At 52.6% G+C, this 24,576-nt stretch overlaps 1 protein-coding gene and 1 pseudogene across 4 annotated transcripts in view; one reads left to right on the plus strand and one right to left on the minus strand.

Moving 5' to 3' along the window:
- LOC107128047 (uncharacterized) overlaps positions 1 to 24,576 on the plus strand; it is a 95,050-nt gene that overhangs the window by 21,750 nt on the left and 48,724 nt on the right. The window contains exon 3 of one of the 4 annotated variants that reach the window (XM_045378089.3): positions 17,285 to 20,083. The exons of 1 other annotated variant lie outside the window; for it this stretch is intronic. In XM_045378089.3, coding sequence (XP_045234024.2) covers positions 17,285 to 17,296 — 12 coding nt within the window. In that variant the 3' untranslated portion in view covers positions 17,297 to 20,083. Of the gene's footprint in view, positions 1 to 5,313; positions 5,530 to 17,284; positions 20,084 to 24,576 lie in introns of those variants that run through there. 2 more of the 4 variants (XM_065533591.1, XM_045378090.3) reach the window with 2 other exon arrangements.
- On the minus strand, positions 11,253 to 12,140 carry LOC102132239 (large ribosomal subunit protein eL8 pseudogene; annotated as a pseudogene).

Genomic DNA, 24,576 nt, shown 5'->3' on the forward strand with positions numbered 1-24,576 from the left:
TTCCTTTTATTTACTCTATTTACTCTATTTGGAATATATTGTGTATTCATGACTCTCATCAATTCTTGCAGATTTTCAAGTATCATCTCTTTAATCAATCATTTTTTTCCTCTTCCTTTTTGGTCTCATTTCCTGGAACTATAAATAGATATCCGTTAGACCTTCTGCTATAATCTCTCCCTCTTAATCTTTCTAATATTTTTTGCCTCCCTGTTTTTCTGTTACGCATTCTGGACAACTTCCTCAGATCTAACCACTAATTTTGATGCCTCTGCGGGTCTGAGTCTGTTCTGTGTTTGGGTTGTGCTGACTTTTGCTCATGGACGTGTTCCTCGGCGTGTGTTTGCTGCTGTTTGGCCGTGAGCTCAGGTTTGGCTGATGTCACTCTGTGAGAACCTGGTGGTCTTTACCACTGTCTCAAGCTGGCGACCTCAGTGGGGAGCACATTTGCCGCCTCTGTGGGCCTGGAGCCCCAGCTCACCTCCTGGCCCAGACAACCTTTAGGTGGCTCTGATGTGGCAAGTCCTCTCAGGGCAACCTCACCTTTTCTATTATGGGATTTCCCTCCTCTGAATTCAGGTCAGGAGGGAGCCTTGAAGAAGTCCCTTACTTCATTCAAGCCAATACCGGCAGGAAAACCAAGTGTCAGGCAGGATCGGCTGGTTTCTTGGTGAGGACCCTTCCGAGTGTCTGGCCTCCCTTATTGTCAGAAGTAGAAATCCCCTCTGATTTTTATTCTGTTTGTTTTTAACTGCATAAAATAGACCAACAGGGAAAACCAGTTTCTTCCTCCCCCTCCTTCTCCTCATCCTCCTCCTCTTCCTTTTGGGCTGGTTTTTGAGACAGAGCATGCGTTCTGGAGGGGGCACGTGCTCGCGGTTGCTTTTATTTCAATAAATGGGGCAGAGAAAAAGAGCAGAATCGGGAAAGTCCCCGTGAGTGGAAGGGCCCTGCTGATGTGACGGGGAGAAGGCGATGCCTCGACGGTCAGATTCTTACCACTGTGGGGAGAGAGCTCCTAAGACAAGGTGTCTATAAGCAAAAATGCATCTGCATGGAAGATGCTATTCCACGGCGGATTCGCGTCCGAACAGTTTGCACCGTGCATCCGAACACACAGGCCAGTTACATCCGCTCTGCAGGTGAGTGTGGGGCCGCTCCAGCTCAGTCGGCTACTCCCGGACTCTTGACCGCTCCCGGGTTGTCTGGATGGCGCGTTCCTCTCAGTGAAACGGGGGAATAATGGAAACACATGCGCTGCCCTTCGGCCGAAGGGAACGTGCTACCGTTTTCGTCGTTGTTTTGCTTTTCTGTTTCTGTGAGTTAAAGGAGGTGGTAGCGCACACGTGGACTTTGGAAGGAAAAAGAACCGGGAAAGCGTAGACGGTCCGCGTACTGTCTCGGGGAAGGCCGCTCCGGAGGGGTGAGGACGGCATCGGTGATTCCGTGGCCGTGAGCGCAGCTGGTGCGCCCTGCGGGGCTGGTGGGGCCGCGGGTAGAACGTGCCGCGTTCTAATCCCCGCGTGGGCGGGAACAGAGGCCCCGCTGCTGAGCCCAGTGCTTACACTGCCGAAAGCTTCCAGGGTGCATTTGATTGTGGGGGTGACTCTAGCGACTCCGAGTTAGAAGGACCCCGTTTTGTCCTAGAGTTTTCACCAGGTGTGTTTTTATTTATAGCAGGGAGAGATGGCATTGAATGTTTTGCTGTTTGAGCCTTCCCATACAGTTCGGGTTTAATTTATGAAATGGTTATGACGAGTCTGGCATTAAGAAAAGAAAACATATTTTAGGGTAACTCTGATTCGCGTTTCCCAGCCCAACTTTCATTTAAAAATTTCCTTTGGCGCAGCCAGAGAGCTCCTGGCACCTTCCCTACCCTTCTGTGGCACAGTCGCCTGAGGTCTACTCTGTACTTTACGTGGAAGTGAAAAGCCAACGTATTCCACCATTTCCTAACACATTTGTTCTGGCCATACAGCAATAGGCTGTTTGCTATTGCATATTATAATATATTCTTTGCAGCTGGAAAAAGTACATATTTTGGGAAAATAAGCATAGGACTCATTTGACTTTAAATCATCAGATGAGTCTTAAAAAGCCTTTTAATGGAGACCTCCAGGCTTGCTATGCTGAATGCGGATTGTCCCTGCAACTTAAGGGAGGATTTCTCCTGTTTATTTAAAAAAATTCCAAAACATAAAACTGATGACTTATTTGAATATTACTTAAAGAAGATTCTTATCATTTAGAGATACATGCTGAAATATTTGGAGATGAAATAGTATGATACCTGAGATTTATTTCAAAGTAACCTGGTTTAGGGACTAGTGGGTATGACTGAGATAAGATGTGCTGCACTGAGGGTGCTGGAGGGGGCTGCGAGACTGCGGACTGAGGGTGCTGGAGGGGGCGGCAGGACCAAGGACTGAGGGTGCTGGAGGGAGCGGCAGGACCAAAGATCGAGGGTGCTGGAGAGGGGAGGACAGCAGGACTGAGGACTGAGGGTGCTGGAGGAGGCGGTGGGACTGAGGACTGAGGGTGCTGGAGGGGGCGGCAGGACCAAGGACTGAGGGTGCTGGAGAGGGGAGGACAGCAGGACTGAGGACTGAGGGTGCTGGAGGGGGCGGCAGAACTGAGGACTGAGGGTACTGGAGGGGGCGGTGGGACTGAGGACTGAGGGTGCTGGAGGGGGTGGCAGGACTAAGGACCAAGGGTGCTGGAGATGGGAGGACAGCAGGACTGAGGACTGAGGGTGCTGGAGGAGGCAGTGGGACTGAGGACTGAGGGTGCTGGAGGAGGTGGTGGGACTGAGGACTGAGGGTGCTGGAGAGGGTGGCAGGACCGAGGACTGAGGGTGCTGGAGGGGGCAACGGGACGGAAGAACTGTTGGTGCTTTCGCATATGTTTGAAAATTTTCATAATATACAATGTAAAATGTTGTGTTAGAGGAAACATTCTTCCTCTATAAATTTCTCTTGCAATTTATGTACAAATTACTTTCTAGTTTGCTTCTCTTCTTATCACTGCCAGGTTTCCATTGCAGCCACTGGAGAGTTTCTAAGAAGCAGGTCCCCAGATGACTGTCTTAATGTGGTTCAAAACAGAGAAGGGATTGGAGCCGTGGACAGACAGTACAAGATAGAACCGAGGGTGGGCCGGACTTGAGAGAGTCTTTAACAGAAAGAAATCGCTCTCCAGGGATGCCTTGAAGTGCTGCATTTTACACTATAGACCATGAGCATCCTGGAATTTCAAGTTCTGGTCCATTGATCTTTATGTCTATCCTTATGCTGATACCAGATGATCTTGATCCCTGTAGCTTTATAGGAAGTCTGAAATCCAGCAGCATCCGTTCTCCAACTTTGTTCTTTCTCAAAATCGTTTTGGATTCTTCAGGTCCATGTAAATAAATAGTTCCGTTTGTCAATTGCCACAAAAGCATGCTGAGATTGTGCTGATATTTTGATAGTGACTGCATTGAATCATAGCAATTTTTGGAGACAGCATGTAAATAATATTGAAACTTTCAAAGAGCACAGGATGTCTCTCCATTGGTTTTGCTCTTCTACGATGTTTGCAGTTTTTGCTGATGAAAACTCAGTGATGTTTTGTAGCTTTCAGTGAACAAATATTGCATGTCTTTTGTTATATTTAATACTATTTTATTCTTTTTGATGATACTGTAAATGGAGTTGTTTTCTTAATTTTCAGGTTGTTTATTGATATATAAGATATAATTGATTTTTGCTTAATGATTTATCTTACAATCTTGATAAGCTTGTTTATTAGTTCAGTAGGGTTCTTTTTTATACATTTCTTAAGAGTTTCTACATAGAGGATTAGGTCATCTCCAATAGATAGTTTTATTTCTTCTTTTCAGTATTTATGGTTTTAATTTCCCTCCCTCCCTTACATCACTCCCTCCCTGCCTCCCTCCCCTCCCTCTCCCCCTCCCTCTCCCCCTCCCTCTCCCCCTCCCTCCCTCCCTCCCTCCTTCCTTCCCTCCTTCCTTCCCTCCTTCCCTCCTTCCTTCCCTCCTTCCTTCCTTCCTTCCTTCCTTCCTTCCTTCCTTCCTTCCTTCCTTCCTTCCCTCCTTCCCTCCTTCCCTCCTTCCTTCCTTCCTTCGAAAGGAGTTAATCATGAAAGACTGAGGCCTTCCCTCCTGAGATGCTGAACAAATCAAGGCTGGCTGTTCTCACCACTTCTCCTCCAGCACAATGTGAGACATTATCGTTACAAGTCAGGCATTAAGAAAATAACACCTATTTTAGGGTGACTCTGATTCCTGTTTTCAAGCCCAGCTTTCATGTAAACCCTCCCTTTGTCTGGTGCAGCCAGAGAGCTTCTGGCACCTCCCAGCTGTTCGTGGCCAGTTGTCACCTGAGGTCTGCTCCGTACGTTACATGGAAGTGAATAAACTAACGAATTCTAACGTTGATTTTTCTCCTCCAGCACATTGTGAGAACAGACAGCATTGTCTCGTTTACCATCTTAGGAGGGAAGCCCTCAGTCTTTCATGGTTAACTGTGATGTTAGCTGTAGGTTTTTGGTACATGTCTGTTAAAAGATGGAGGACATTCCCTTCTTTCTATTTCTTGTTTGCTGTGAGTTTTTATCATGAATGGGTATTGGATTTTGTTAATGATTTTTTCACATCTGTTGATTAACTGATTTTCAGATATTAAACCAATCTTGGATTTCTGAGGTACACTCTAATTGATCCTGGTTTATAATCCATTTTGTATGCGGTTGCATTTGGTTTGCTAATATTTTGTTCAGGGTTTTTGTGTCTGTGTTTGTGGGAGATATTGGTGTGAAGTTTTCTTGTCATGTTTAGTCTGGCCTTGGTGTCAGGGTGATCCTGGCCTCATGGAATGAATTGGGGAGTGTTACTTACTCTTTGTTTTCCTGACAAAGTTGTGTAGAATTGGTATTATTTTCTTCTTTAAATATTTGATAAAATCGACCAATGAAGCCACTGGGGACAGGGCTTTTCTTTTGGGGAGACTTTAAGATGTCTTTACTTGTTGCAGGATTTTCCATTTCTTCTTTAGTAAGTTTTGGCCATTTGTGTCTTTCTAGGCATTTTTGCATTTCGTCTTTATTGGCATATGTTTGCTCATACCATTCCCTTAGCACGAGGTGGTGATGTGCCCTCTCATGCCCTCTCATCACCAGCCTTACTAACTGCTTCCTCTGTCTTCGTGGTCAGTCGGTCTCAGGATCTCTCAATTACAGTGCTAGTAACATTTTGGGCTAAATAATCCTGTCTTTGAGGGCTCCGCTGTGCTGACGTGCAGATCGGTTTTGCAGGTCAGATCTGTTGAGGGTCGACGGCTGTGTGAGGAAAGAAGAATCAGGGCTGTGCGTAGGCCCATGTGAATCACAGCGTGGTCAGGCCAGTTGAGCCTCGGCCAGGCTCGAGAGTGAAGGCAGCCTTCAGAGAGTTCCCCAGACGCTCCCCGGCCTTCCCCTCCCGCCTTGCTCATCCCTGGACTGGGCTCCCTACAGCAGAGCTCAGCTGCTCCTCCCTTGGGGCCTCAGACTGGACCCCCCTTCCTGCTGCTGGGGTGACACTTCTGCGTTCACCCCATGGAGGCACTTTCTCCCTGAAGCTTACACACAAGGAAGACTCGTTTGAGGCCATGAAACGTGCACTGGGACAGTGACAGGCCTAGGGTCGCACGGATTCATGCATCTTTTAGGGGAGGAGGAGCCGGTAGCAGGGTCTCCCCTCTCCGAAGACGTGCTGGACACAAAGAACCTCATTTTCCACTCTGTCCACACCTGTATGGCTGAGGCTGCATCTCAGCTGGAAAATTACACTTGAATTCTAAATAATAATAATTATTGTTTCTGGTTATTTTGAATTCCCTGACAAAGACCTTTACAAAATAATTGCACTGATCAATCCCATTTGAGGTGCAGGGGAAGATTCTTGAGTTGGTGTGTGAGGAGAACATTAGAGGAATTCTGCACTGGTGTTCTGCTCAGTGAGTATAATTGCAAGGAGTGTATCATGTTAAAATGCCTGACGTAGTGTCTTGTAATAACACATGGTTTCCATCAAGAAGCAGATGGTTCTCAGCCTCTCCTTAGAATAAAACATCATAATTTAACCACACCCACAGGCTCCACTGCAGAGTGAGAGCAAAGGCGGATGCTGCACGTTTCAGATCTGTGTAATTGCAGCCTGAGAGCACTTTTTAGGGAGAAGTGCCCTTAAAAAGAAACAACTTATTAGAATATCAGATAAAAGAGTCCTGGAAGAATGGTGTTTAGTAACAGCTATAGCTATGGCTTACAGAAAAGCACACATGAAACAATTTATATCTCGAAGACTTGTGGTCCCTGGATGCTTTAAACTTCACGTTTCTAGGACAAAGTGAAAAAGACACACTCACTATGCTTCAGATGCTTTAATTTCACCGTAAGAAGGTGTGAACAATGTCTTTCTGCTCATATATTGAAATCTTTCACAAAAGTTCTTTTAAAAATGGAGATGTAACGCGTACCATATAACTCATGCCTTTAAAATGTCCAATTCAGGGGTTTTTTGGTATATGTACAAGGTTGTGCAGCCATCACCGCTATGCGATTCCGGAGGGTTTTTATCATCAAAAGGAAACCCGGGACCCTCAGGATTAGGAGCTTGCTTCCCAGTGTAATGGAAGCAGGCGGCCACTAGATGGAGACGTCTCTCCACCGCCTTGCAGGTGGCGCTCGCACCCCCGGAGGCCGGAGGGAGGACCCCGCGCAGGAGGCCGGCCTCAGCCCCGTGGCACCTGCAGGCCTCCGGGCACCTGCCTCCGCCCCTCACTTCTCAGGAGACAGTTTCCCCAAATACCCTATGCCTAGTCCTGTCCGTGCAAGAGAGGCTCTTTAGGAAAAATGTGCACACACGTTCTTTATTTTACTAGTTACTTATTTATTTCTTTCTTTTTTTTTTGAGACGGAGTCTCGCTCTGTGGCCCAGGCTGGAGTGCAGTTGCGCTATCTCGGCTCACTGCAAGCTCCGCCTCCCGGGTTTACACCAATCTCCTGCCTCAGCCTCCTGAGTAGCTGGGACTACAGGCGCCGCCACCTCGCCCGGCTAGTTTTTTGTATTTTTAGTAGAGATGGGGTTTCACCGTGTTAGCCAGGATGGTCTCGATCTCCTGACCTCGTGATCCGCCCGCCTCAGCCTCCCAAAGTGCTAGGATTACAGGCGTCAGCCACCGCGCCCGGCCACTAGTTACTTATTTCTTACGTATTATTATATATTTATTCGAATGCGGTAGAGAATAATATAACAGGCACCTTAGTCCATGATGTCACTCGTTTTATTTAGAATGAGCCTAAGTTGAAAAGCAAAATTACATTTAAAATTAATTCGAGAAACATTTTAAGTGACTGTCGGTTGAGATGCAGACACAGCCAAGGCCTGTGGGGCGCCCCAGCTTCCGGGCTCTGGAACAGCGCAGGAAGGATGCCTGTGGGAGGATGAAGCAAAAATCCCTCAACTTCCACGAGAATGGGACAGCCCCGTCCCCGGGCAGATCTGGGCTGCATGTTGCCTGGGAATCGTCCACCCGCCGATGACTCCGCCTCACCTGCTCTCCCCTCGGGTCTCCAAGCAGGAGGCCCTTGATTCATTGGTGCGATCAGCCGTGGCGGAAGAACTCCTCAGTCCTGGGGAGGTTTGTCCTCGGATGATGCAAACAGGAAGTGGGCTTTTCATGGAACTGGCCATCCTGAGCTGTGCTTGCCGTTATGGGGACGAGAATCCAGGCTGAGGGGCTGAGGGGGGTCTTTGGGCGGCACATGGCCGTGGACGGGGCTTAGCTTACAATTTTGAAACCTGGAAATCAAGGTTTTGGAAACAAGCCTGATGGTCAGGCTGAGTCACTCGGTGTTTGGGGGCCTCTTTCTGCTGGGGATGCACCAGCTGGGAGGGGGGACAGCAAGTTCACCTGCTTCCTGTTCCCCCACGGAGGGCTTCGTGTCCTGCCGGGGGGCTTCCTGCTCCCCGAGCTGCCCTGGCCTCCACCTGTGCCTCTGTCAGCCAAAATCGCAGGCCTCAAAGGCTTCCCATGCCCGGGGTAGGGTTTGACTTCAGTGGCAGTGCTGGGAGGTTAGAGGCCTCACCCCCATTTTCTAGATGAGGGAAGTGACATTCGAAGCATTTAAGTAACTCTCTGGTTACTGGGGAGATGGTCTGTGAGCTTTGGTTCTTTAACTCCAGACTTTCTTTTCATATATTCTACTTTCTCCGAATTATTTTCACCCCAGGAGGGTCAGGTGCTTGCCTGTAGACACACATGCTCCCGGCCACCTTCTAGTGTGGTAACTACCTACTTTGTCTTGGGGAGAGTGTGGAGTGAGGAGACCTGACAGCCCAGGATTTCTCCACTGCACACAGTGTTGCAATTTTTTGAGGGTGGGGGTGGAAATTCATGCACTAATTGCCTTTATGAGAACAAATGATGGCGTTGTGTAATGTTATTGTATAAAGGGAGTGTTATTTCCTATTATTAAGCATCTGCTTAAGATGCTTGAGGGAGAATATAAAAGTCATTTAAGAAATATTTGTTGAGGAAATAAATGAATAAATAAATTAGATAAGAATAGCACCTGGTCTCAAAGAATCATCAAGCTAATAAGATCTTCTATCGAGCTTATAAAAACCAAAGTTCTACCAAGAAGCTGGCAGGGTCTGTGGTCTTTCATGATTTCCAAATCGTGGAACCACCGTCCACCTCCGCATTCCCGTTTGCATCTGAGGGTTCCACCAACCCCAGAGGGGAAGAAAAATCACAATACAGCAATAAAAAATACCAATAAAATACCGTGTAACCAGTATTTACACCGCATTGCATAGTTTGAGGTATTCTAAGTCATCTAGAAAGGAAGCCCTGTTCCAGGCGAGGCCCCGCCCCCGTGGGTTCTGGCATCCAGGGGGTCTGGGGCGCCTCCCCGGGGGGCATGAGGCCACACACGTGTCCACAGGGGCTCCTCGAGTTTGCCCCTCACTGTCCCCACACCAGGGCAACATTGGATCTTCAGACAGGGCGTGTGCAAGATGAAAGATAAAATTCATTTTCCCATCTCCATAGCATCCGACAGACAACGCTGGCAAAACCCAGCCTGGTAGAGAGGGAGAGAAGGAACCAGGCTTTGGTAAGAGAAGCGCCGTGGTTTCCCCAGAGGACACAGTGGAAGACTTCCAGAGGGCCAGGTTCCTCCTCAGGGCAAGGGGGCTGCGCTGACCGGGCCGGGACCAAGCTTGGGAGGAGCAGGTGCAGCTGGAGGCCCTGCAGGGTCACGGCTGAGTCAGGAGTTTTAAATCTGGACGGGAGTTCTGGGCCTGTCATCGTCCTCATGGTGAGAGGCCTGGAACCTGACGCCAGGAGGCCGCGGGAGGCTGGGGTGGAGCCGGGGGAGGCTGAGGTGAGCCCGGCCTGCCTGAGGTCTGCACTGGGGCCTCACTGCCCCGTCTGCTCTCCTCCTGACAGGGGTGTTGATTAGCAGAAAACCCAGTTAGAGATGATGCTGGTGGCAAATATGAAAAATGGCACCGTTGTCCCTTGATGTCCCTGGGGGACTTGTCCCAGAACCTCGAATATGGGACCAGTCCCCACACAAAGTCTCTGCAGCCAGGAGGACTCGCCATGTGCAAACTACTGGCTTAATAAATGGACCCGTGTAGTTTAAACCCGCATTGCTTGAGGGTCAGCTGTAATAACAGTTATCGCTCAATTAAACGAGTTAAAATTTTATAGATGTGTAAAAGTGGCTTAAAGAAAGATAAAATCATGTTAACATACAGTGAAGGTTGAGTATAGGCCCCAAATAATTGAAATCAGGATATCGAAGAAGTACCTATACCCCCATCTTCACAGCAGCTTTATTCACAAAAGCCAAAAGGCAGACACCACCTAAGTGTCTATCCAGGATGGAATGAACCCACACAATGTGGTCTGTCCTACAGTGGAATATTATTCAGCTTTGAACAAGGAAGGAAAATCTGACCCAGGCTACACCATGGATGAATCTTGGGGACATCATACCCAGTAAAGACAGTCATGCATGAGTCTCACTCACAGGAGGTCCCTGGAGTCCACAGGTCCATAGAGACAGAAAGCAGGTGGGGTGCCGGGGGCCAGGGCTGGGGAGTGAGTGTTTCACGGGGACAGAAAGCAGGTGGGGTGCCGGGGGCTGGAGCTGGGGAGTGAGTGTTTCGCGGGGACAGAGCTTCAGGTTGGGAGGATGACAAAGTACTGGAGATGGTCAGTGGTGATGACTGCACGGAACGTTGTGGATGTGCTTAGCCCTATGGACGGTGCCCTTACAAATGGTTAAAATGGCACATTTTATGTTATTTATGTTTCACCACAATTTTAAACACAGCGGAGGAGCCTACCGTTCCGGGAAGGGCTTGCTCTGCCCTGCTTCTTTATTTGGGAATTCGGGAAGTTTCACCGTGGCTCTTGTTACAGGAGGAGGTTGCAGTGAGCATCTGGGGCATGTAGGGTTCTTCTGTGGGGCCCCCCAATTTCTCCAGAGGTGCCCGGATACTCTGCAGCCAAAAGGATACGGATGTGTGGGGTTTTGTTCTGATCCTCCTTTTTGAATGGGAAGGAGGAATCCCAGAGCCAAAGTGAGTGTGGCTGACGTTGCACAGGCTCAGAACACAACGGCAGCCTGTGCTTCGGACGCTGCAGGGAGGACCCTTGAGGCAGCCGCACCTGGAGTCCCTGCCCCAGCTTTGCCCACCGCTGTGGCCACACGCGGCACCCTGCTCAGGAAAGAGCCCTGTGCTGCCTGCATGGCACCCACAGCAGCGTTCCGGTGTGCTGGTGCGTACCGTAGTCCTTCTGGACTTTCTGTGGTCTACCGTAGCACAGTAGACAGCACTCCCTTCATCCCACGAAAGGCATCTGGCACTTAGTTTGAGAAGATGTCACTCTTTTCTAAGTGCCATTAACCCAGTCCCCCACTTTCCACTCAGACTCCCATGTGGGACGGTTGTGGCTGTGGGGTGTCCCTGTGTCTCCTGGGTGACTTGGGCCGCCAGGGAACCACTGGCCCAACCTCCGGCTGAAAACAGGAATAAAGAAAGTGAGCTTAACATTCCCACTGTTTCAGACAACGTGTTTCTCTTTGTGGGGGCAAGGAGGGCAGGGAGACACCTGAAACCATTTTTATTCATCAGCTCAAGTTGGTGGGTGGCAGGGTCATGTTGAGGGAAAAAAGCCAAACTCTGTAAAATATTTTTTTTTTTGAAGGAAAATTTGAATTTTAATTATTTTTATGTACAGAAAACTCAACAGTGTACATTTAACCCAGCTTAGTGGCAAGTTCTTTAGCCTTTGCCTTTTCGAGCTTGGCGATACGAGCCACAGACTTGGGACCCAGTACATTGCCGCCCCAGTGACGGCGGATCTCATCGTATCTGTCGTTGTAATTGGTCCTGATAGCTTCCACCAGCTTAGCCAAAGCGCCTTTGTCTTCCAAGTTCACCTGTGTGAAGGCGACAGTGGTGCAGGTCTTCCTGTGGACTAGACGGCCCAGTCTGGCCTTCCCCTTGATAATGCAGTAAGGGACCCCCATTTTACGACACAGGGCAGGCAAGAAGACAACCAGCTCGATGGGATCTACGTCATGTGCAATCACCACCAGCTGAGCCTTCTTGTTCTCCACCAAGGTGGTGACGGTGTTAACTCCTGCTCGAAGGACAGGTGGTCTTTTAGTGGGGACATCCCCTTTGCCAGCAGCTTTCTTCTCGGCCCGAGCCAACAGCCTCTGCTTCTTCTCTTGTTTTGTCTCTGGTCTGTACTTGTGGGCCAGCTTAAGCAGCTGAGTAGCTGTTTGGCGGTCCAGGGCCTGGGTGAACTGGTTAATAGCAGGAGGCACTTTCAGCCGCTTATAGAGGATGGCTCTCTGCCGCTGCAACCTGATATAGCGAGGCCATTTCACAAAGCGGGTGAGGTCTCTTTTGGGCTGGATGTCCTGTCCAGTGCCGAAATTCTTAGATCTTTTCTCAAACAGGGGATTCACCACTTTCTTGGCCTCCTGCTTTTTCACGACAGCAGGGGCCGGAGCCACCTTCTTTCCCTTGGCCTTCTTTCCTTTCGGCATCTTGGGCGGCGGGAGGAGAGACCAAACTCTGTAAAATATTTAGAGAGGTTTCTTCTGAGCCAAATATGAGTGGCCAAGACCCGAGGCACAGTCTCAAGAGGTCCTGAGAACATGTGCCCAGGCTGGCTTCAGACATTTAGGGGGACAGAAGTAACGGGCAGACGTCAGTCAGTACATGTGAGGTGTGCGTGCGCTTGGTCTGGAAAGGTGGGATGACTCAGTGGAGGCTTCCGGAACGTAGGCGTGTTTGAAGGTTTTCTCACTGGCAATTGGTTGAAAGAGTTAAGTTGTTATCTGAAGACATGGAATCACCAAAAAGAGTGTCTTGGTGAAGGCGTTTTGGAGACCAAGGTTCTTCTGTAGATGAAGTCTCATAGGTGGCCACCCTTAGAGACAATAAATGGCAAATGTTTCCTCTTTCGACCTTTAGAAGGTGCTAGACTCTCAGCCAATCCCTTCAGCATCAGAAAAAGTCCTGGAAAAGGAGGAGGATTCTCCACAATGTAAATGTCTCCCACGAGAGACAGCTTTGCAGGGCCATTAAAAAATATATCAAATAAGTACATTTTGGAGTAAAACATTCGGATATTTCCAGGGCCTGCTCTCAGTCATATGATGCTATACTAGACTCGGGTGGGAATTTGGTATCTTATATTGCTACCTACAGCGTGCTTGTCAGCCTTAAGATCCCTGTTTTAAAGTTCATACGGGTCAGTTGTGCCTGAATTCCAGAGTGGGGAGGGTAGAATGAGGCATCTCTGGCCCCCACTCCCCCGCCAGCCTGTGCTTTGGAAGCTGCAGGGATGACCCTTGAGGTGGCCACACATGGCCTGACCTCCTTTTTCAGGTTTCTTTGAAATCCCCTTGACAGAGGGCGGGGGGCGGTGGTCCATTCAGTCGGTTAGGGGCTTAGAAGTTTATTTTTGGTTTACAGTCAGGACGGCAGACACCAGCGTGGCAGAGCTGGGTTCTCCTCCCTGGGGGCCCAGGCCCTGAGGAGCAGCCGGCCAAACTTCCTTAAGGCAAAACACATGCTTTTTTTTTTTTTTTTTTTTTTTTTTTGGCATCAAACTTCCCAAGAAATATCACTACCCAAGTATTGTCACTGGAACTTTAAAGCTTGTAAAAACTTTTAGGTCAAAGTCCCTTATTTACAGTCCAGACGTTGGCAGGTTTCCCGGAGGCACAGATGCCAGCAAGTGGAAGCAGAACTGAGCCAAACTTTCTCATCTTAAATAGAAAACTAACATTGAAACCATTTTGGGCTCTAGGTAGAGCCAAGCCCCAGCCCCGCCGCATCCAGGCACCGGAGCTTCGGGACGCACAGCAGGGCCGGGAGACCTCCAGGGAAGCCTCGGTCCAGGGCCTTCAAAGGCTCGGCTTGCTCAGAGCCAGGGCGACGGCTCCGAGCTGCTCTGCGTGGATGTGGGGTCCACGTGGTTTATTCCCATTCGGGATTGGAGCCCGGGTCCCTGAGGGGGGGGTCTCCTGGGAGGATCTCACTTCCAGGTCCTCACTGAAGTCCGCCGGAGTCACCGCTACTGCAGTGGGCACGGCCAGCCCCGGGTTTCCACGTGGCCAGGGCCCCACCCGGCGCAGACCCCCGCGCTGGGACCACGCAGCTGCCCAGGCCCTCTGAGCGGGCGGCGCCTCCTCCCACTGGAACCCGCCAGGCCAAGCTCCCTGCGAGCAGTTCGGAGCGCATCGTCCCCTCCCGGAGTGGAAAGGCCCCGGGAGCGGCTCCTTCTGCCCGCGGATGGCGAGTGCGCCAGTGACATTTCACAGCGGATTCGATCCCGCGGAGCTTTCGCAGGCGGAGAGCAGGGCCCGAGGCTGCACCGCTCTGGGCTGAGGCAGGAGCGCCCCGCACCGGCTCGAGGGCCCCGCGCCGTCTCCCTGTGCTCGTGGGCGCTTCCCAGGGGCCTCGTTCTTCTGCGTGGGACAAATTCCTGCAGGAGCCGAAGTCCTTCCCGGAGACGCCCGCACGCCGCCCATGAGCGCGGAGCCGCGGGCCTCGGGTGGGGGAAGGCTCCCTAGACGGGGCGGCCTGGCTGGGGTTGTTCTTCCCTTCCCGCCCACTCGTGTCGGCCCACAGCGCCCCAGGCCCAGGCTGCGCCTCGGCAGAGTCCCCCTGAGACCTGGGGGGCCCCTCCCGAGTCCCTGACTGGCCCAGGCCCGGGGTGACCGTGGGGATGCACCACGTGCGCGCCGCTCCGCAGCCAAGAGCTGGGCGGTCCGCAGGTCCCCGAGGCCCCAAGTCCTCTCGCGGCTCGAGGCGCAGGTGGCACCAGAGGCCGGGGTCTCGGGCGCGCGAAGTCGGAGCTGATGTGGGTGCTGGTGTCTCACTGGGGTGGGCCCGGGACCGCTCCTTCGAATTACAGCCGCGGCCACAGAGGGCCGAGGCGGGCTGCGGCTTCCAGCGCGGAAGGAGGGCGGAGCTGCACCGGGAGATGCCCGCGCCCAGGAGGCCCAGCAAGGTCCGGCTCTGAACGTGCCTTAGGAAGGAAATGGACCCTAAAGACAGACAGACAGGATTTTAAAATGCAGCATTTCAGAAGATGTAACCCTTTATTAAGACCATTTCATACCCTGTAGATGTTGGCGTGTTCTAGGTCAATGCCCTTCCCCTAAAGGGACTTCGTCACTCGGAGGCCTGGCCGGGCACCCGGAGAGGCTCTGCAGGTGCGGAGGGTCGGTGTGGAGGCCGTCTCACTCGGGGCAGGCTGCGTGCTTTGTTCATTTGGATTTCAGATCTTTTAGTGGCGGATTCTCATTCATTTTGAATTTCAGGTGGCTTTTCTGATGTTTCCGTGGAGTTTATAATAGCTCTTTGAGCTTCATATGCTGCTTATTTTCAAAATCTTTTAAAATGCAAGTGTAAACTAAGCATCGAATTTAATTTGCCTTAGTTTCTTACCAGTTCCAAGCTAAAATATTGCTACCAAATCCATGACCTCGCTGAAACGTCCGCTTGTGCTTTAGAACATGAAAACATTGTGATGTGTGATGCCGGGACAGACGGGCCCATGGGTGATGGCGCAGTTGAGAGGCTGCTCCCGGGGAGCGGTCAGGAACCACTGTTGCGGCCGCTGTCTCTTCATTCTCATCCCATTCCCTGAGGCCCTGAGGAATGGCTGGATTTGGATTTGAATGAGTAGCTCCATCCCTGTCGTGGAGCGCAGGGGACAGCACCGCGGAGCCTTGACTCTCTGCCGATGTTTGCCAGGGTTTGCAAGGAGGAGTAAAACTTGTCTCTGCCACTCAGGTGTCTCTCCCAGGTTAAGACAGGCGCTGGTCACTGTGCCTTGTCTGCCGAGAGCATATCCAGGAATGTGACCGTCCAGGGATGGGATGTGCGCTGGCGCCATGCACGGCAGAGCAGCAGTGCCCAGACACCATCTGGCAAGGAAAGCTCACTTTGTGGGAAGGAAAGCTCGCTGACTCAACGGGGAAGCACCAGCTGTGAGGCCCCAGTGAGCAGCACAGACGCTTGAGGTGTTCATAACGGGACTGGACAAGTGTGGATGCCCTGGCTGGGACCCTAGTGCAACAAAAAGGGAGCAGGGGCCGGGTGGACCTTTGTCTGCATGGACTTCATTCTCACTGGAGGCCAGGAGGGCGCAGCTGGGCGGCCGGAGAACAAAACCCAGCTGGCCACATCCAGGCGCTGTCCAGGAGTCACGGGCCTACGGGGAGGGAGACAGACAGTGAGCCACACGTGAGTCATTGGGTCACGGGCTATGGAAGAAACTGGCCAGGAGTCTGTGGCTGGGGGCAGGGCAGCAGGGAGAAGCTCACTGAGAAAGTGACTTTGAGGGAGAGGCACATGGTGCCTTTGGACCACCAACGTGGAGAAGCTGGGCTGGAGTCGGGGGCATGGCGGGGGCGAGGACACCGGCCCAGGGATGAGGTTGGGTGTGCCAGTGTTCTGCTCAGGCCTGCCAGGGAAGATGTCTTCTCAATCCTTCTCTGCCAGCCACTAAGGAGCTCTCCAGGAGACATGGCTCCAGGAGATACTCACCCTGCCTGCTGGGCCTCTTGCTACATCCCCAGGGCCATGGGATGACCCGGGGCTAAGGGTCAATATGCTCAAAGGTCCATCCAGCAGAAAGGAAGCTCCTGGAACCTTGGGCTGCACTGTAGGGCGTTGCCTGGGGGGGCGGGTGGTTCCCTTGGGGTCACTGGGAGTGCTGTCCAGGATCCTTCCCAAGTGGACCCACTGGAGAGGGCGCTGTGGGTCTCCTCCAGCTTGGGATGCACACAGCCCAGCAAGATTGAAGGCAGCTACCAGCAGGGCTGACCGACGTGGGCCAGGGGACGTGAGGCCACAGTTCACCACCACCATCACCATCACCACCACCACCGCCACCATCACCACCACATCATCATCATCACTATCACCACCACCACCATCACCGCCATCACCACCACCACTGCCACTGTCACCATCACCACCATCACCACACCACCACTGCCATCACCACCACCGCCATCACCACCATCACCACCACAACCATCACCACCGCCACCACCAGCGCCATCACAGCCATCACTGCCATCACCACCACCACCATCATTATCACTATCACCATCACCACCACCAACAAAATAAACCAGAAAAGAGTTGTTTAAGTTAATTTATATAATTTAAGACCTGCACCAAAATGTATTACAGATGAATTAAAAGTTAAAAATTTTGAATTGAATTATAAAACAACTAGAAGAAATGAAAATGAATGCTTTTCTGACCTGGGGATGGAGAAAAGCTTTCTAAACATAAAAAAGGAAAGAAGAACGAAGGAAAGGCAAGAAGTCATGAAGCAGCATAAACAAATTTCAAAACTGCAGTAATAATCTGCAAAAAATTTATACAATATATTAAAGTTACTAGTATTCATATATCAATCAGGAAAGACTGACAATCTTATTAATAAAAATGGACAAAAATAGACATGGAAACTTTATTTAGAAGAGCCCTCGATGTTCCACTTCAACAGCAATCCCAAGCCGCAGATGGGAGCAGCAGTGAAATCCCATTCTCGCCTGGAGTGCTGGGTGAGGAGGGCGGCCACGGGCGGGGGATCCTCGTGGGTGGACCTCAGCCACGCGGCGGGGCAGTGTGAATCCCGATGCTAACCACATCTGCATCCTGCTGCTGTCCTAGGGCTCATTCTGAGGGATGATCAGAGACAATCACAGAGGCTCACAAGGGAGGCTTTCACTGCAGTGTTACCATCATCACAAGTGCCACAGGCTTCCACCAAGAGGGAACAGCCCCCGGACGGTATCCGAGCCACATCACAGAAGCGCCAGCCCTTGAAAGTCGTATTTTCAAAGAATGTGCAGTGCCATGGGGTGCACATTGTGACTCTGAGTGAAGAGGCTGACACACAACTGTACATACAGCACGTATCGTGCAATCAATATAATACTAAGAGCTGATACTTGGTAAGCATCCGTGCAAGCCCTGGGTAGGCTTGTCATGCAGAATTTCACAACCAGCCATGGGGTAGCCCTCTACATGACACACGTGGAGAGGTTCACTTACTTGCTCAACTCTACTGTTTGGTGTCCAGATTCTGACCCAAGCAGCCTGACTTTAGTGTTTTCAACAAACTTTATCCTGTCCCCCTGCGTACACACACACACACACACACACACACACAGAGTCATGCTCACAATTGGAAGGAAATTCACAAAAATGCTAACATGAGCCGTGGATGATTTCTAGTTTCTTTCTTTTATTTTGTCATCCTTTCCAAATTTGTGTAAGAACATGCCTTATTTTTCTGAGGGGAAAAAACATGTTTTAGCACAGACCTGAGGAAGAGCTTTTGGTTGGGTATGAAGACTCCTGAAGCTCCCCGGGAATGTGGGTGACTTTCCAGCTTCGAGACTCATCTTAGGGAGCCCCTAGGTTTCCCCTTGACTTTTTCTTGTTCAGCACTTGGGTTTAAATGTTCGCTGGCCACCGACGGGCTTCCTGAGAGGGGAACAGAAGGCCCGATGGGAGATAAGAGGTCTTGGCTCACCTCGCCAGCCTCGCAGGCTACATCCTGTGAGCCCAGCACTCACCTGTGCACAGCCTGCCACGGCCTCTTGGCCACAGACCAGGCCCTGCAGCCATCAAGCCACATCCGACACCCCCCAGGCCCTGCAGGCCCCGGAGCACAGCTCGGCCGCCCAGCATAAGTGGGGCGCCAGGCTGTGTGGTTTGCAGCTGACCTTATTACCACTCTGAGACAGGCTGCCATTGTGGGTACTCAGCTATTTCTTAATGCTGTGTTCAGTTTTGAAGGGCATGGACATTACTCAAAACAAGTTTTTGTTTTTTTTTTTCCTAAAATGATTTTAACTCAACGTTCTCTTGCATGAAAACTCACTAGCAGAGGCTTTACCTAAGGGCATCCTTAAAAGAAAGAATGCATGGACCGGCCTGGCCAGATTGGCTCCAACTGTCAGAGCCAATGGCAGGAGGACACACGGCCCCACCACCATCGTTCATCACACCAAGCACAGGTGCAGACGCAAACACATCCACACACAGACACACACATGCAGGGACACACACAGACACGCACACACATGCACACACGGACACACACATGCAGGGACACACACAGACACACGCACACACGCAGCCCCACCGTCACCATTCATCACACTGCAGGCACTGAGCACAGGTGCAGACGCACACACACGCACACACATGCACACACGGACACACACATGCAGGGACACACACAGACACACGCACACACGGACACACAGACATACAGGCACAGACAGGCAAGTAAACACGCACGCACATGGTGACTACATGACTGATGGTTCCCAGTGGATACAAATCTCTCTGAAAAATCGCTAGCAAGAAATAATAACCCAGACCTGGCTGGAGTTCCCGGCTTGCCTGGAATAAGGTCTGTGACCCACGGCTGGAACTGTGAGGCTGTGGTGCCGTCGGGAGACGGGATCTCAGGCCCTCGCTGTGGTTTTCATGGGTTTTAAACCACGCTTCCCTCTGCTCCTAGAACACTTTTTATTTCTGTGAGGCTGAGGCGCTGGCCTTGCCTTTCACAAGGGGGAAACTGAGGCCCAGAATCAGCAAGTATTGTTGTGCCTCGCTGAAGGAGCCGCTTGTAGAGTGTAGTGGCCGATGGCCAGGATCCGACCCAGTGCCAGGGCCCAAGTGTGCGTGTGGATGGCCTGCCCAGAACGCTGACGCCGCGGTGTGACGAGGCCGTGAGCGGCATTAGTTCCAGTTGGCACGTGCGTCTCATGTGGGCGCAGATTCACAGATGAACCTGGTCCCTCTGCTCACCAGATGCCTCAGCCCGGACAGCGCTCTGGTTTCGGTTCCAGAACCTCAGCCCCACAGCAGGAGGAGGCTCTCGGAGACGCAGCATCACCGGCCTGGCGCTCGTCCTAAATAGGATCTCAGGGTGATGAAGACTGGAAATTAATAGATTCGTTTTCCATAACCCACCCAGCCTCTTCTCATCCCTTGGGACACAAGGGTACCAACTGCAGGCGAAGGTTCCGAACGACGAACGACAGCCCTTGCTGGGAATCCCCACCTCGGCTGCTGCCGTCAGGAAAACCGTCTTTCTCTGTTGGAGGCTGGTCCCTTTCAGCGTCAGTTTGTACTTGGATGTGTTTATTTTTATTTTTATTAAGGCTTGTTCCGCAAACAGCACTCCCTAATCCCGTACCTCACTTTCCATCTTTCCAGACCGTCCATTCCCACATTTCCAAACCGGTTTTCTCAGCATTCACCTCCGTTGTCTGTGGAACTGGCTGCTATCGCGACCTCTGGGCAGGTTTTGGGGCATCACCTGTCACCTTCCACAGGTGATCAGCTCCCTTCCCACGCCCCGCCTCCCCCACGCATCCCCCACGCCCCGCCTTCCCACGCCCCGCCTCCCCCATGCCTCCCCCGCGCCCCGCCTCCCCCGCGCCCCGCCTCCCCCACTCCCCGCCTCCCCCACTCCCCGCCTCCCCCACTCCCCGCCTCCCCCGCCTCCCCCACACCCCGCCTCCCCCACGCCCCGCCCCCCCCACGCCCCGCCTCCCCCACTCCCCGCCTCCCCCACTCCCCGCCTCCCCCGCCTCCCCCACGCCCCGCCTCCCCCACGCCCCGCCTCCCCACGCCCCGCCTCCCCCACGCCCCGCCTCCCCACGCCCCGCCTCCCCACGCCCCGCCTCCCCGCCCCCGTCCATCGACAACGTGGAGACCAAAGGTTGATCAGCCAGGACTGTGATGACCACACGCACACCAGCACCACCGAGCCCCTCACAAACGATGATGACTTTTCTTGCAGTTTTCCGTTTTCCTGAAATTAATAATTAGCTTTTTCCATCAACTTGATTTTCTGTGTATATACTAATGGAACCCCAAGTGTCTCAGTCTCCTCTTAAGTTGTGTTATCTTGGGTGCTTGTTAATTTGGCTTCCTGATGATGCGTCTCCCAGGCCTCTAACTCACTTTGTTCTGGGGGTATCCGGAGCCCGTCCCACAGGAGTGATGCTGACAGGCCCCTCGCTCTGGGGGTTCCTCTGTCGCGGCCCCTGCCTGGGGCTTCCCTGCACTTGATGGACAGTCTGGTGAGGGCGACGTGTCTGGGAGGCTGGGATCGTGCCTTCGTTTGGGCTCCCTGAGGTGCCCTTGAGATGCTGGACGCTGTTCTCTGGGACCTTCTTGGTCTCTGGAAGGTGTATGATCCTCTCCTTCTATGGAGGTGCTGCCTGGGCATGGTCTCCTGTGCCGTGTGGGCCTGCCAGCTCCTCCTGCGCGAGGACCCGCGTCCTTCATCCTGCGAGGCTGTTCTTGTGTTGCTGGTTGTGGTTTCTCCCTTTCTGTTGTATCTGCTCCCCACTCTGGAGCGCCCATCCCTGCAAGGTGGTCTCTGGACTGGTCCTTCGGCCCCACCTTCCATCCCGGCTTTGATCTTTGTCTTCAGGCTCCAATTCCTGGAGCCTTCACCCCTCGGCCCTTCTGCCAATTTCCTTCTTTTCTGTGATGGTTCCATTGTGGGGACCGTGGGTCTCCCTGTGGGAGTGTGGGTTCTGTCCACAGCTCATGACGGTGACGCCCCTCCAGGGTGGCCGCGCTGAGACGCTGCTCTTCTCCCGGTGTGGCTTCCGTTCACTTCCACATGATTTTGCTTGTGTTTATTTTCATGCTGGAGAGTTTGCCCAGGTGTTTGCACAGATCTGTGTGTCTGCCTGTATTCTGGGGCTTCCTTTTCAGAGGGTTGGATTCCCTGGAGGAGAGGCTCTCCTGCTTGGGAGCAAGCGGGGAAGGTGGCTGGCCTGGCGTTAAGCAGAGGGACTCCCTCCAGAGCTCGCGGCTGCCCAGGCTCAGGGGCTGCTTCAGTCTCCGCACAGACGAGACAGGAAGGGAAGGTGGCCCCAGGAGGTAGGGGTGGGGAAGGGTCTTTAGCCTGTGCAGGCCCCTCCCCACCTCCAGCCCTCCCCCCAGCATCATCCTCGGCCCGCGGTTCCAGGGGCTTTGGGGTTCAGGATCTAAATCAGGGTGCCCTGTTCCCACTGCTGTGTCAGAGTTGTTTCTGGGGTCCACAGAAATGCTGGCCCCGGTCCCTCCACTTTGCAGACGTCTTTGCCTCATTCCCCTTGTGTGAGCTGCTTTTGTTTTACAAAATCTCTTTACTGTACTTGAAGTTCAGGAGAGAACAAAAGTAACTGTGTTTTTCTCCACGTCGTCACCCAGCAGAGCTGGTTCTAAGAGCGCATCTTTACAACACCTGACCCAGACAATGGATGAAAACAACATGGTCTGCCCTCATCCTCGCTGGGTTCTGGAAAGTTCCTTCAGCCCAAATGCCTCCTCCCTCATCTCCCCAGGTTCCCTGGGCCTGAAGTGTCCCCGGGGCTGTCACCTCTTCTGTGACACCTTCCCTGCTGCTTTAGACACACTTACTTGTGCCCGTCACCCCCACAACACCCAGAGTCCTGTCAGCAAGGACCCCCCAGCGGGTGCTGGGCAGCTCTGCTTACGTGAGTTCATCTACACAAGCCTCCAGTGGCATTAAGAGCAGCAGAGCCCAGTTGCTCTCCAGGGCTGTTGGAGACAGGGTGGTGGATTTGTGTGTTTAACTTGAGTTGAGGGTGCTCCTAGCGTGGAAAATACCTCAATGACCTTCTCACTGCGATTTCCCACCCAGTCATGCTGCCTTTGGAAACACAGAGCCCCATATCAGGCCCCATGGAAGGGCCCTGCCTGCGTCTCGGGCAGGGTTCACTGCAGGGAGCACCACGGTCTGAGATACTGGGAGGGTGCAGGGAAGACGCAGCACGACCTCGCTACAGCCAGGACGGCCTCAGCCTCCAACCACGTTCTCCAGGAGCAGACAGATGCCTGTGCCTCACCTGTGGGAATTCCAGATCCTGGCCGACCTTCCTCCACCCCAGCAGAGTGGGGGGCGCAGCCTGGGCCGGCTCGCAGCCCTGTCGGTGTCCCCTCGCAGCCCACTCTGGAGGTTGGGGGCTTGCCCGTGGGAGCCGTCCCTGGAGACGTTGGTTCCCCAGCCCTCTCAACGCTGAGTGGCCATGTAGAAGCCTGGGGGAGCTGTGCCTCCCCTCGTGGACCTGGCTTGGGGCTCGCCTGTGCTTCTTCTCCCCACTCTGACCCTTCCTCGCCTGCACCCCTGTTCCTGGGGAGTGACTGGTGGGGCCCCTCTGCTCCCGAAGTGTGAGCCCTTCCTCCTCGGGGGGCCAGGCCAGTGTTACCTCACTTGAACCCCAGCTCACTCGCTAGCCCCGGGCTGACTCATTTCAAGCTGGAGAGAGCAGGCTTCAGCCCTGATCTGGGAGTCGGGCAGGAAGACTGACACCTGCTTATTTGGATGTGACAAACGGGTGTCCCTGTGCTTGCTGCTCTCAAATCAAGCGTGCCTGAGTTCCTGCAGCGCCTCTGCAGGGCCAGCTGGGCGCAGTGGCCCGGCGACGTGTCCGGTGGCCTCCCTCGTGCGGGCGGGATGTCCACCCCGCTGTCTGTCCATCAGAGCCGTTAAACACAGGCTGCTCCCAGTGCAGATTCTGGAGGTGGGTGGAGAGCTCTGGAGGAAGCGCCATCCGTTAGGCTTAATGTGTGGACAGCGGCTCTGCCCCAGGGCAGTGGCGTGGGCTGGGGGCAACAGCTGCAGCGTGGGCGTTCGTTCTCTGGTTCCCACGGATCTGTTTCAGTTTCTGCATGAATCTTCTGCAATTAACAAATCAGTGTAAAAAACATTCTTCTCCAGAACATTACAGAATCTCTCCCCAAAGCCCTGCACTGAGGGCTTTATCCACCTGGAAATGACTCTAGTAAGTGGGGGTTACCAGACTCTAAAGCAGCCGATTTGTTAATTGATTAAAATCTGGCCTAGTTCCAGAACAGATTATAAATAGATCACGTAGAATAAAATGCATAAAATAAAATAAAACCAGAAAGTGGGATGGAGGTTTGAAGCAGGGGAAATGTCACCCACGGGTCTGCAGCGTGTGTGGCTGGGCCGAGAGCCGGGGCCTGAGTGGCAGGAGGAGGGTGGCTGCGGTTGACCTGCTTAGAGAAGGGCTGTGCTTTGCTGCAGCAGACATTGCTTGTGTGAGGCGCACGCAGAGTGGCTTATGTTCCAGAATGCCCTGGCAGGCGTCCCGCCAGCCCTTCTTGCAGGAGCCAAGTGCCCCTCCGGGCAGCACCCTGTATGCGTCTCTGTTCTCCCGAGGCTTTTCCTCGGTGGCACGCGGACCACTGTGTTGTCAGGGTGGGTCCCTGTCGCTCAGGCATGAAGTGGATGGGCCCCTCTCTAGACACGGAGGCAGCTGGACAGGACGTGGAGTGGGTCTTCTTTGCATTTTGTAATAAGGACGTTGCAAGAGCAGCCTGCAGATGCAGCCGGCGATGAGCCCCTCCAGAGGCAAGTGTGGCTCAGCCTCAGCACCGCGTGGGACCTTGAGGCTCTGCCGGATCAGCTCTTTGGACATCTAGAAAAAGTCTGCTTACAGAAAACCCCATCGCTACAAACTTTAATCTGCTTGGAATTTGCATCTTACAGGCTTCCAACTTAACTTTCCAAAACGGTCTCTATTCCAGGGATGGAAGCAGCCATTCTCTTGCCCATGGTTTGAAACGTGGCCTGGGCCACATGCCCCTGATCTCCAGGTGTCTCTGGGCTGCCTCCGCTGCGGCTCTTTCCGTCCATCTGCTCTCAAGCTGCTCCCACACTCCTTCCAGGACCATGCCTTTCTACATCTTTGTGTCCATAGCACAAACTCTCCTTTCTTTCATCTTGTTTTACTTTTCTTATTACTTATCCAAGAAAAAAAAATGATGTTTTCAAGTTCCAATGCAAAGGAATAAACACACTCAAGTTTTAATCATTGTCTCCCAGCTGTCGACAGCAATGTGACCTGGGAATTAATCACTCACGGAGCCGGCCTGACCAGTCAGCGGCA

This window comes from Macaca fascicularis, chromosome 18 (assembly GCF_037993035.2).
Source record: "Macaca fascicularis isolate 582-1 chromosome 18, T2T-MFA8v1.1".
Lineage (NCBI taxonomy): Eukaryota > Metazoa > Chordata > Mammalia > Primates > Cercopithecidae > Macaca > Macaca fascicularis.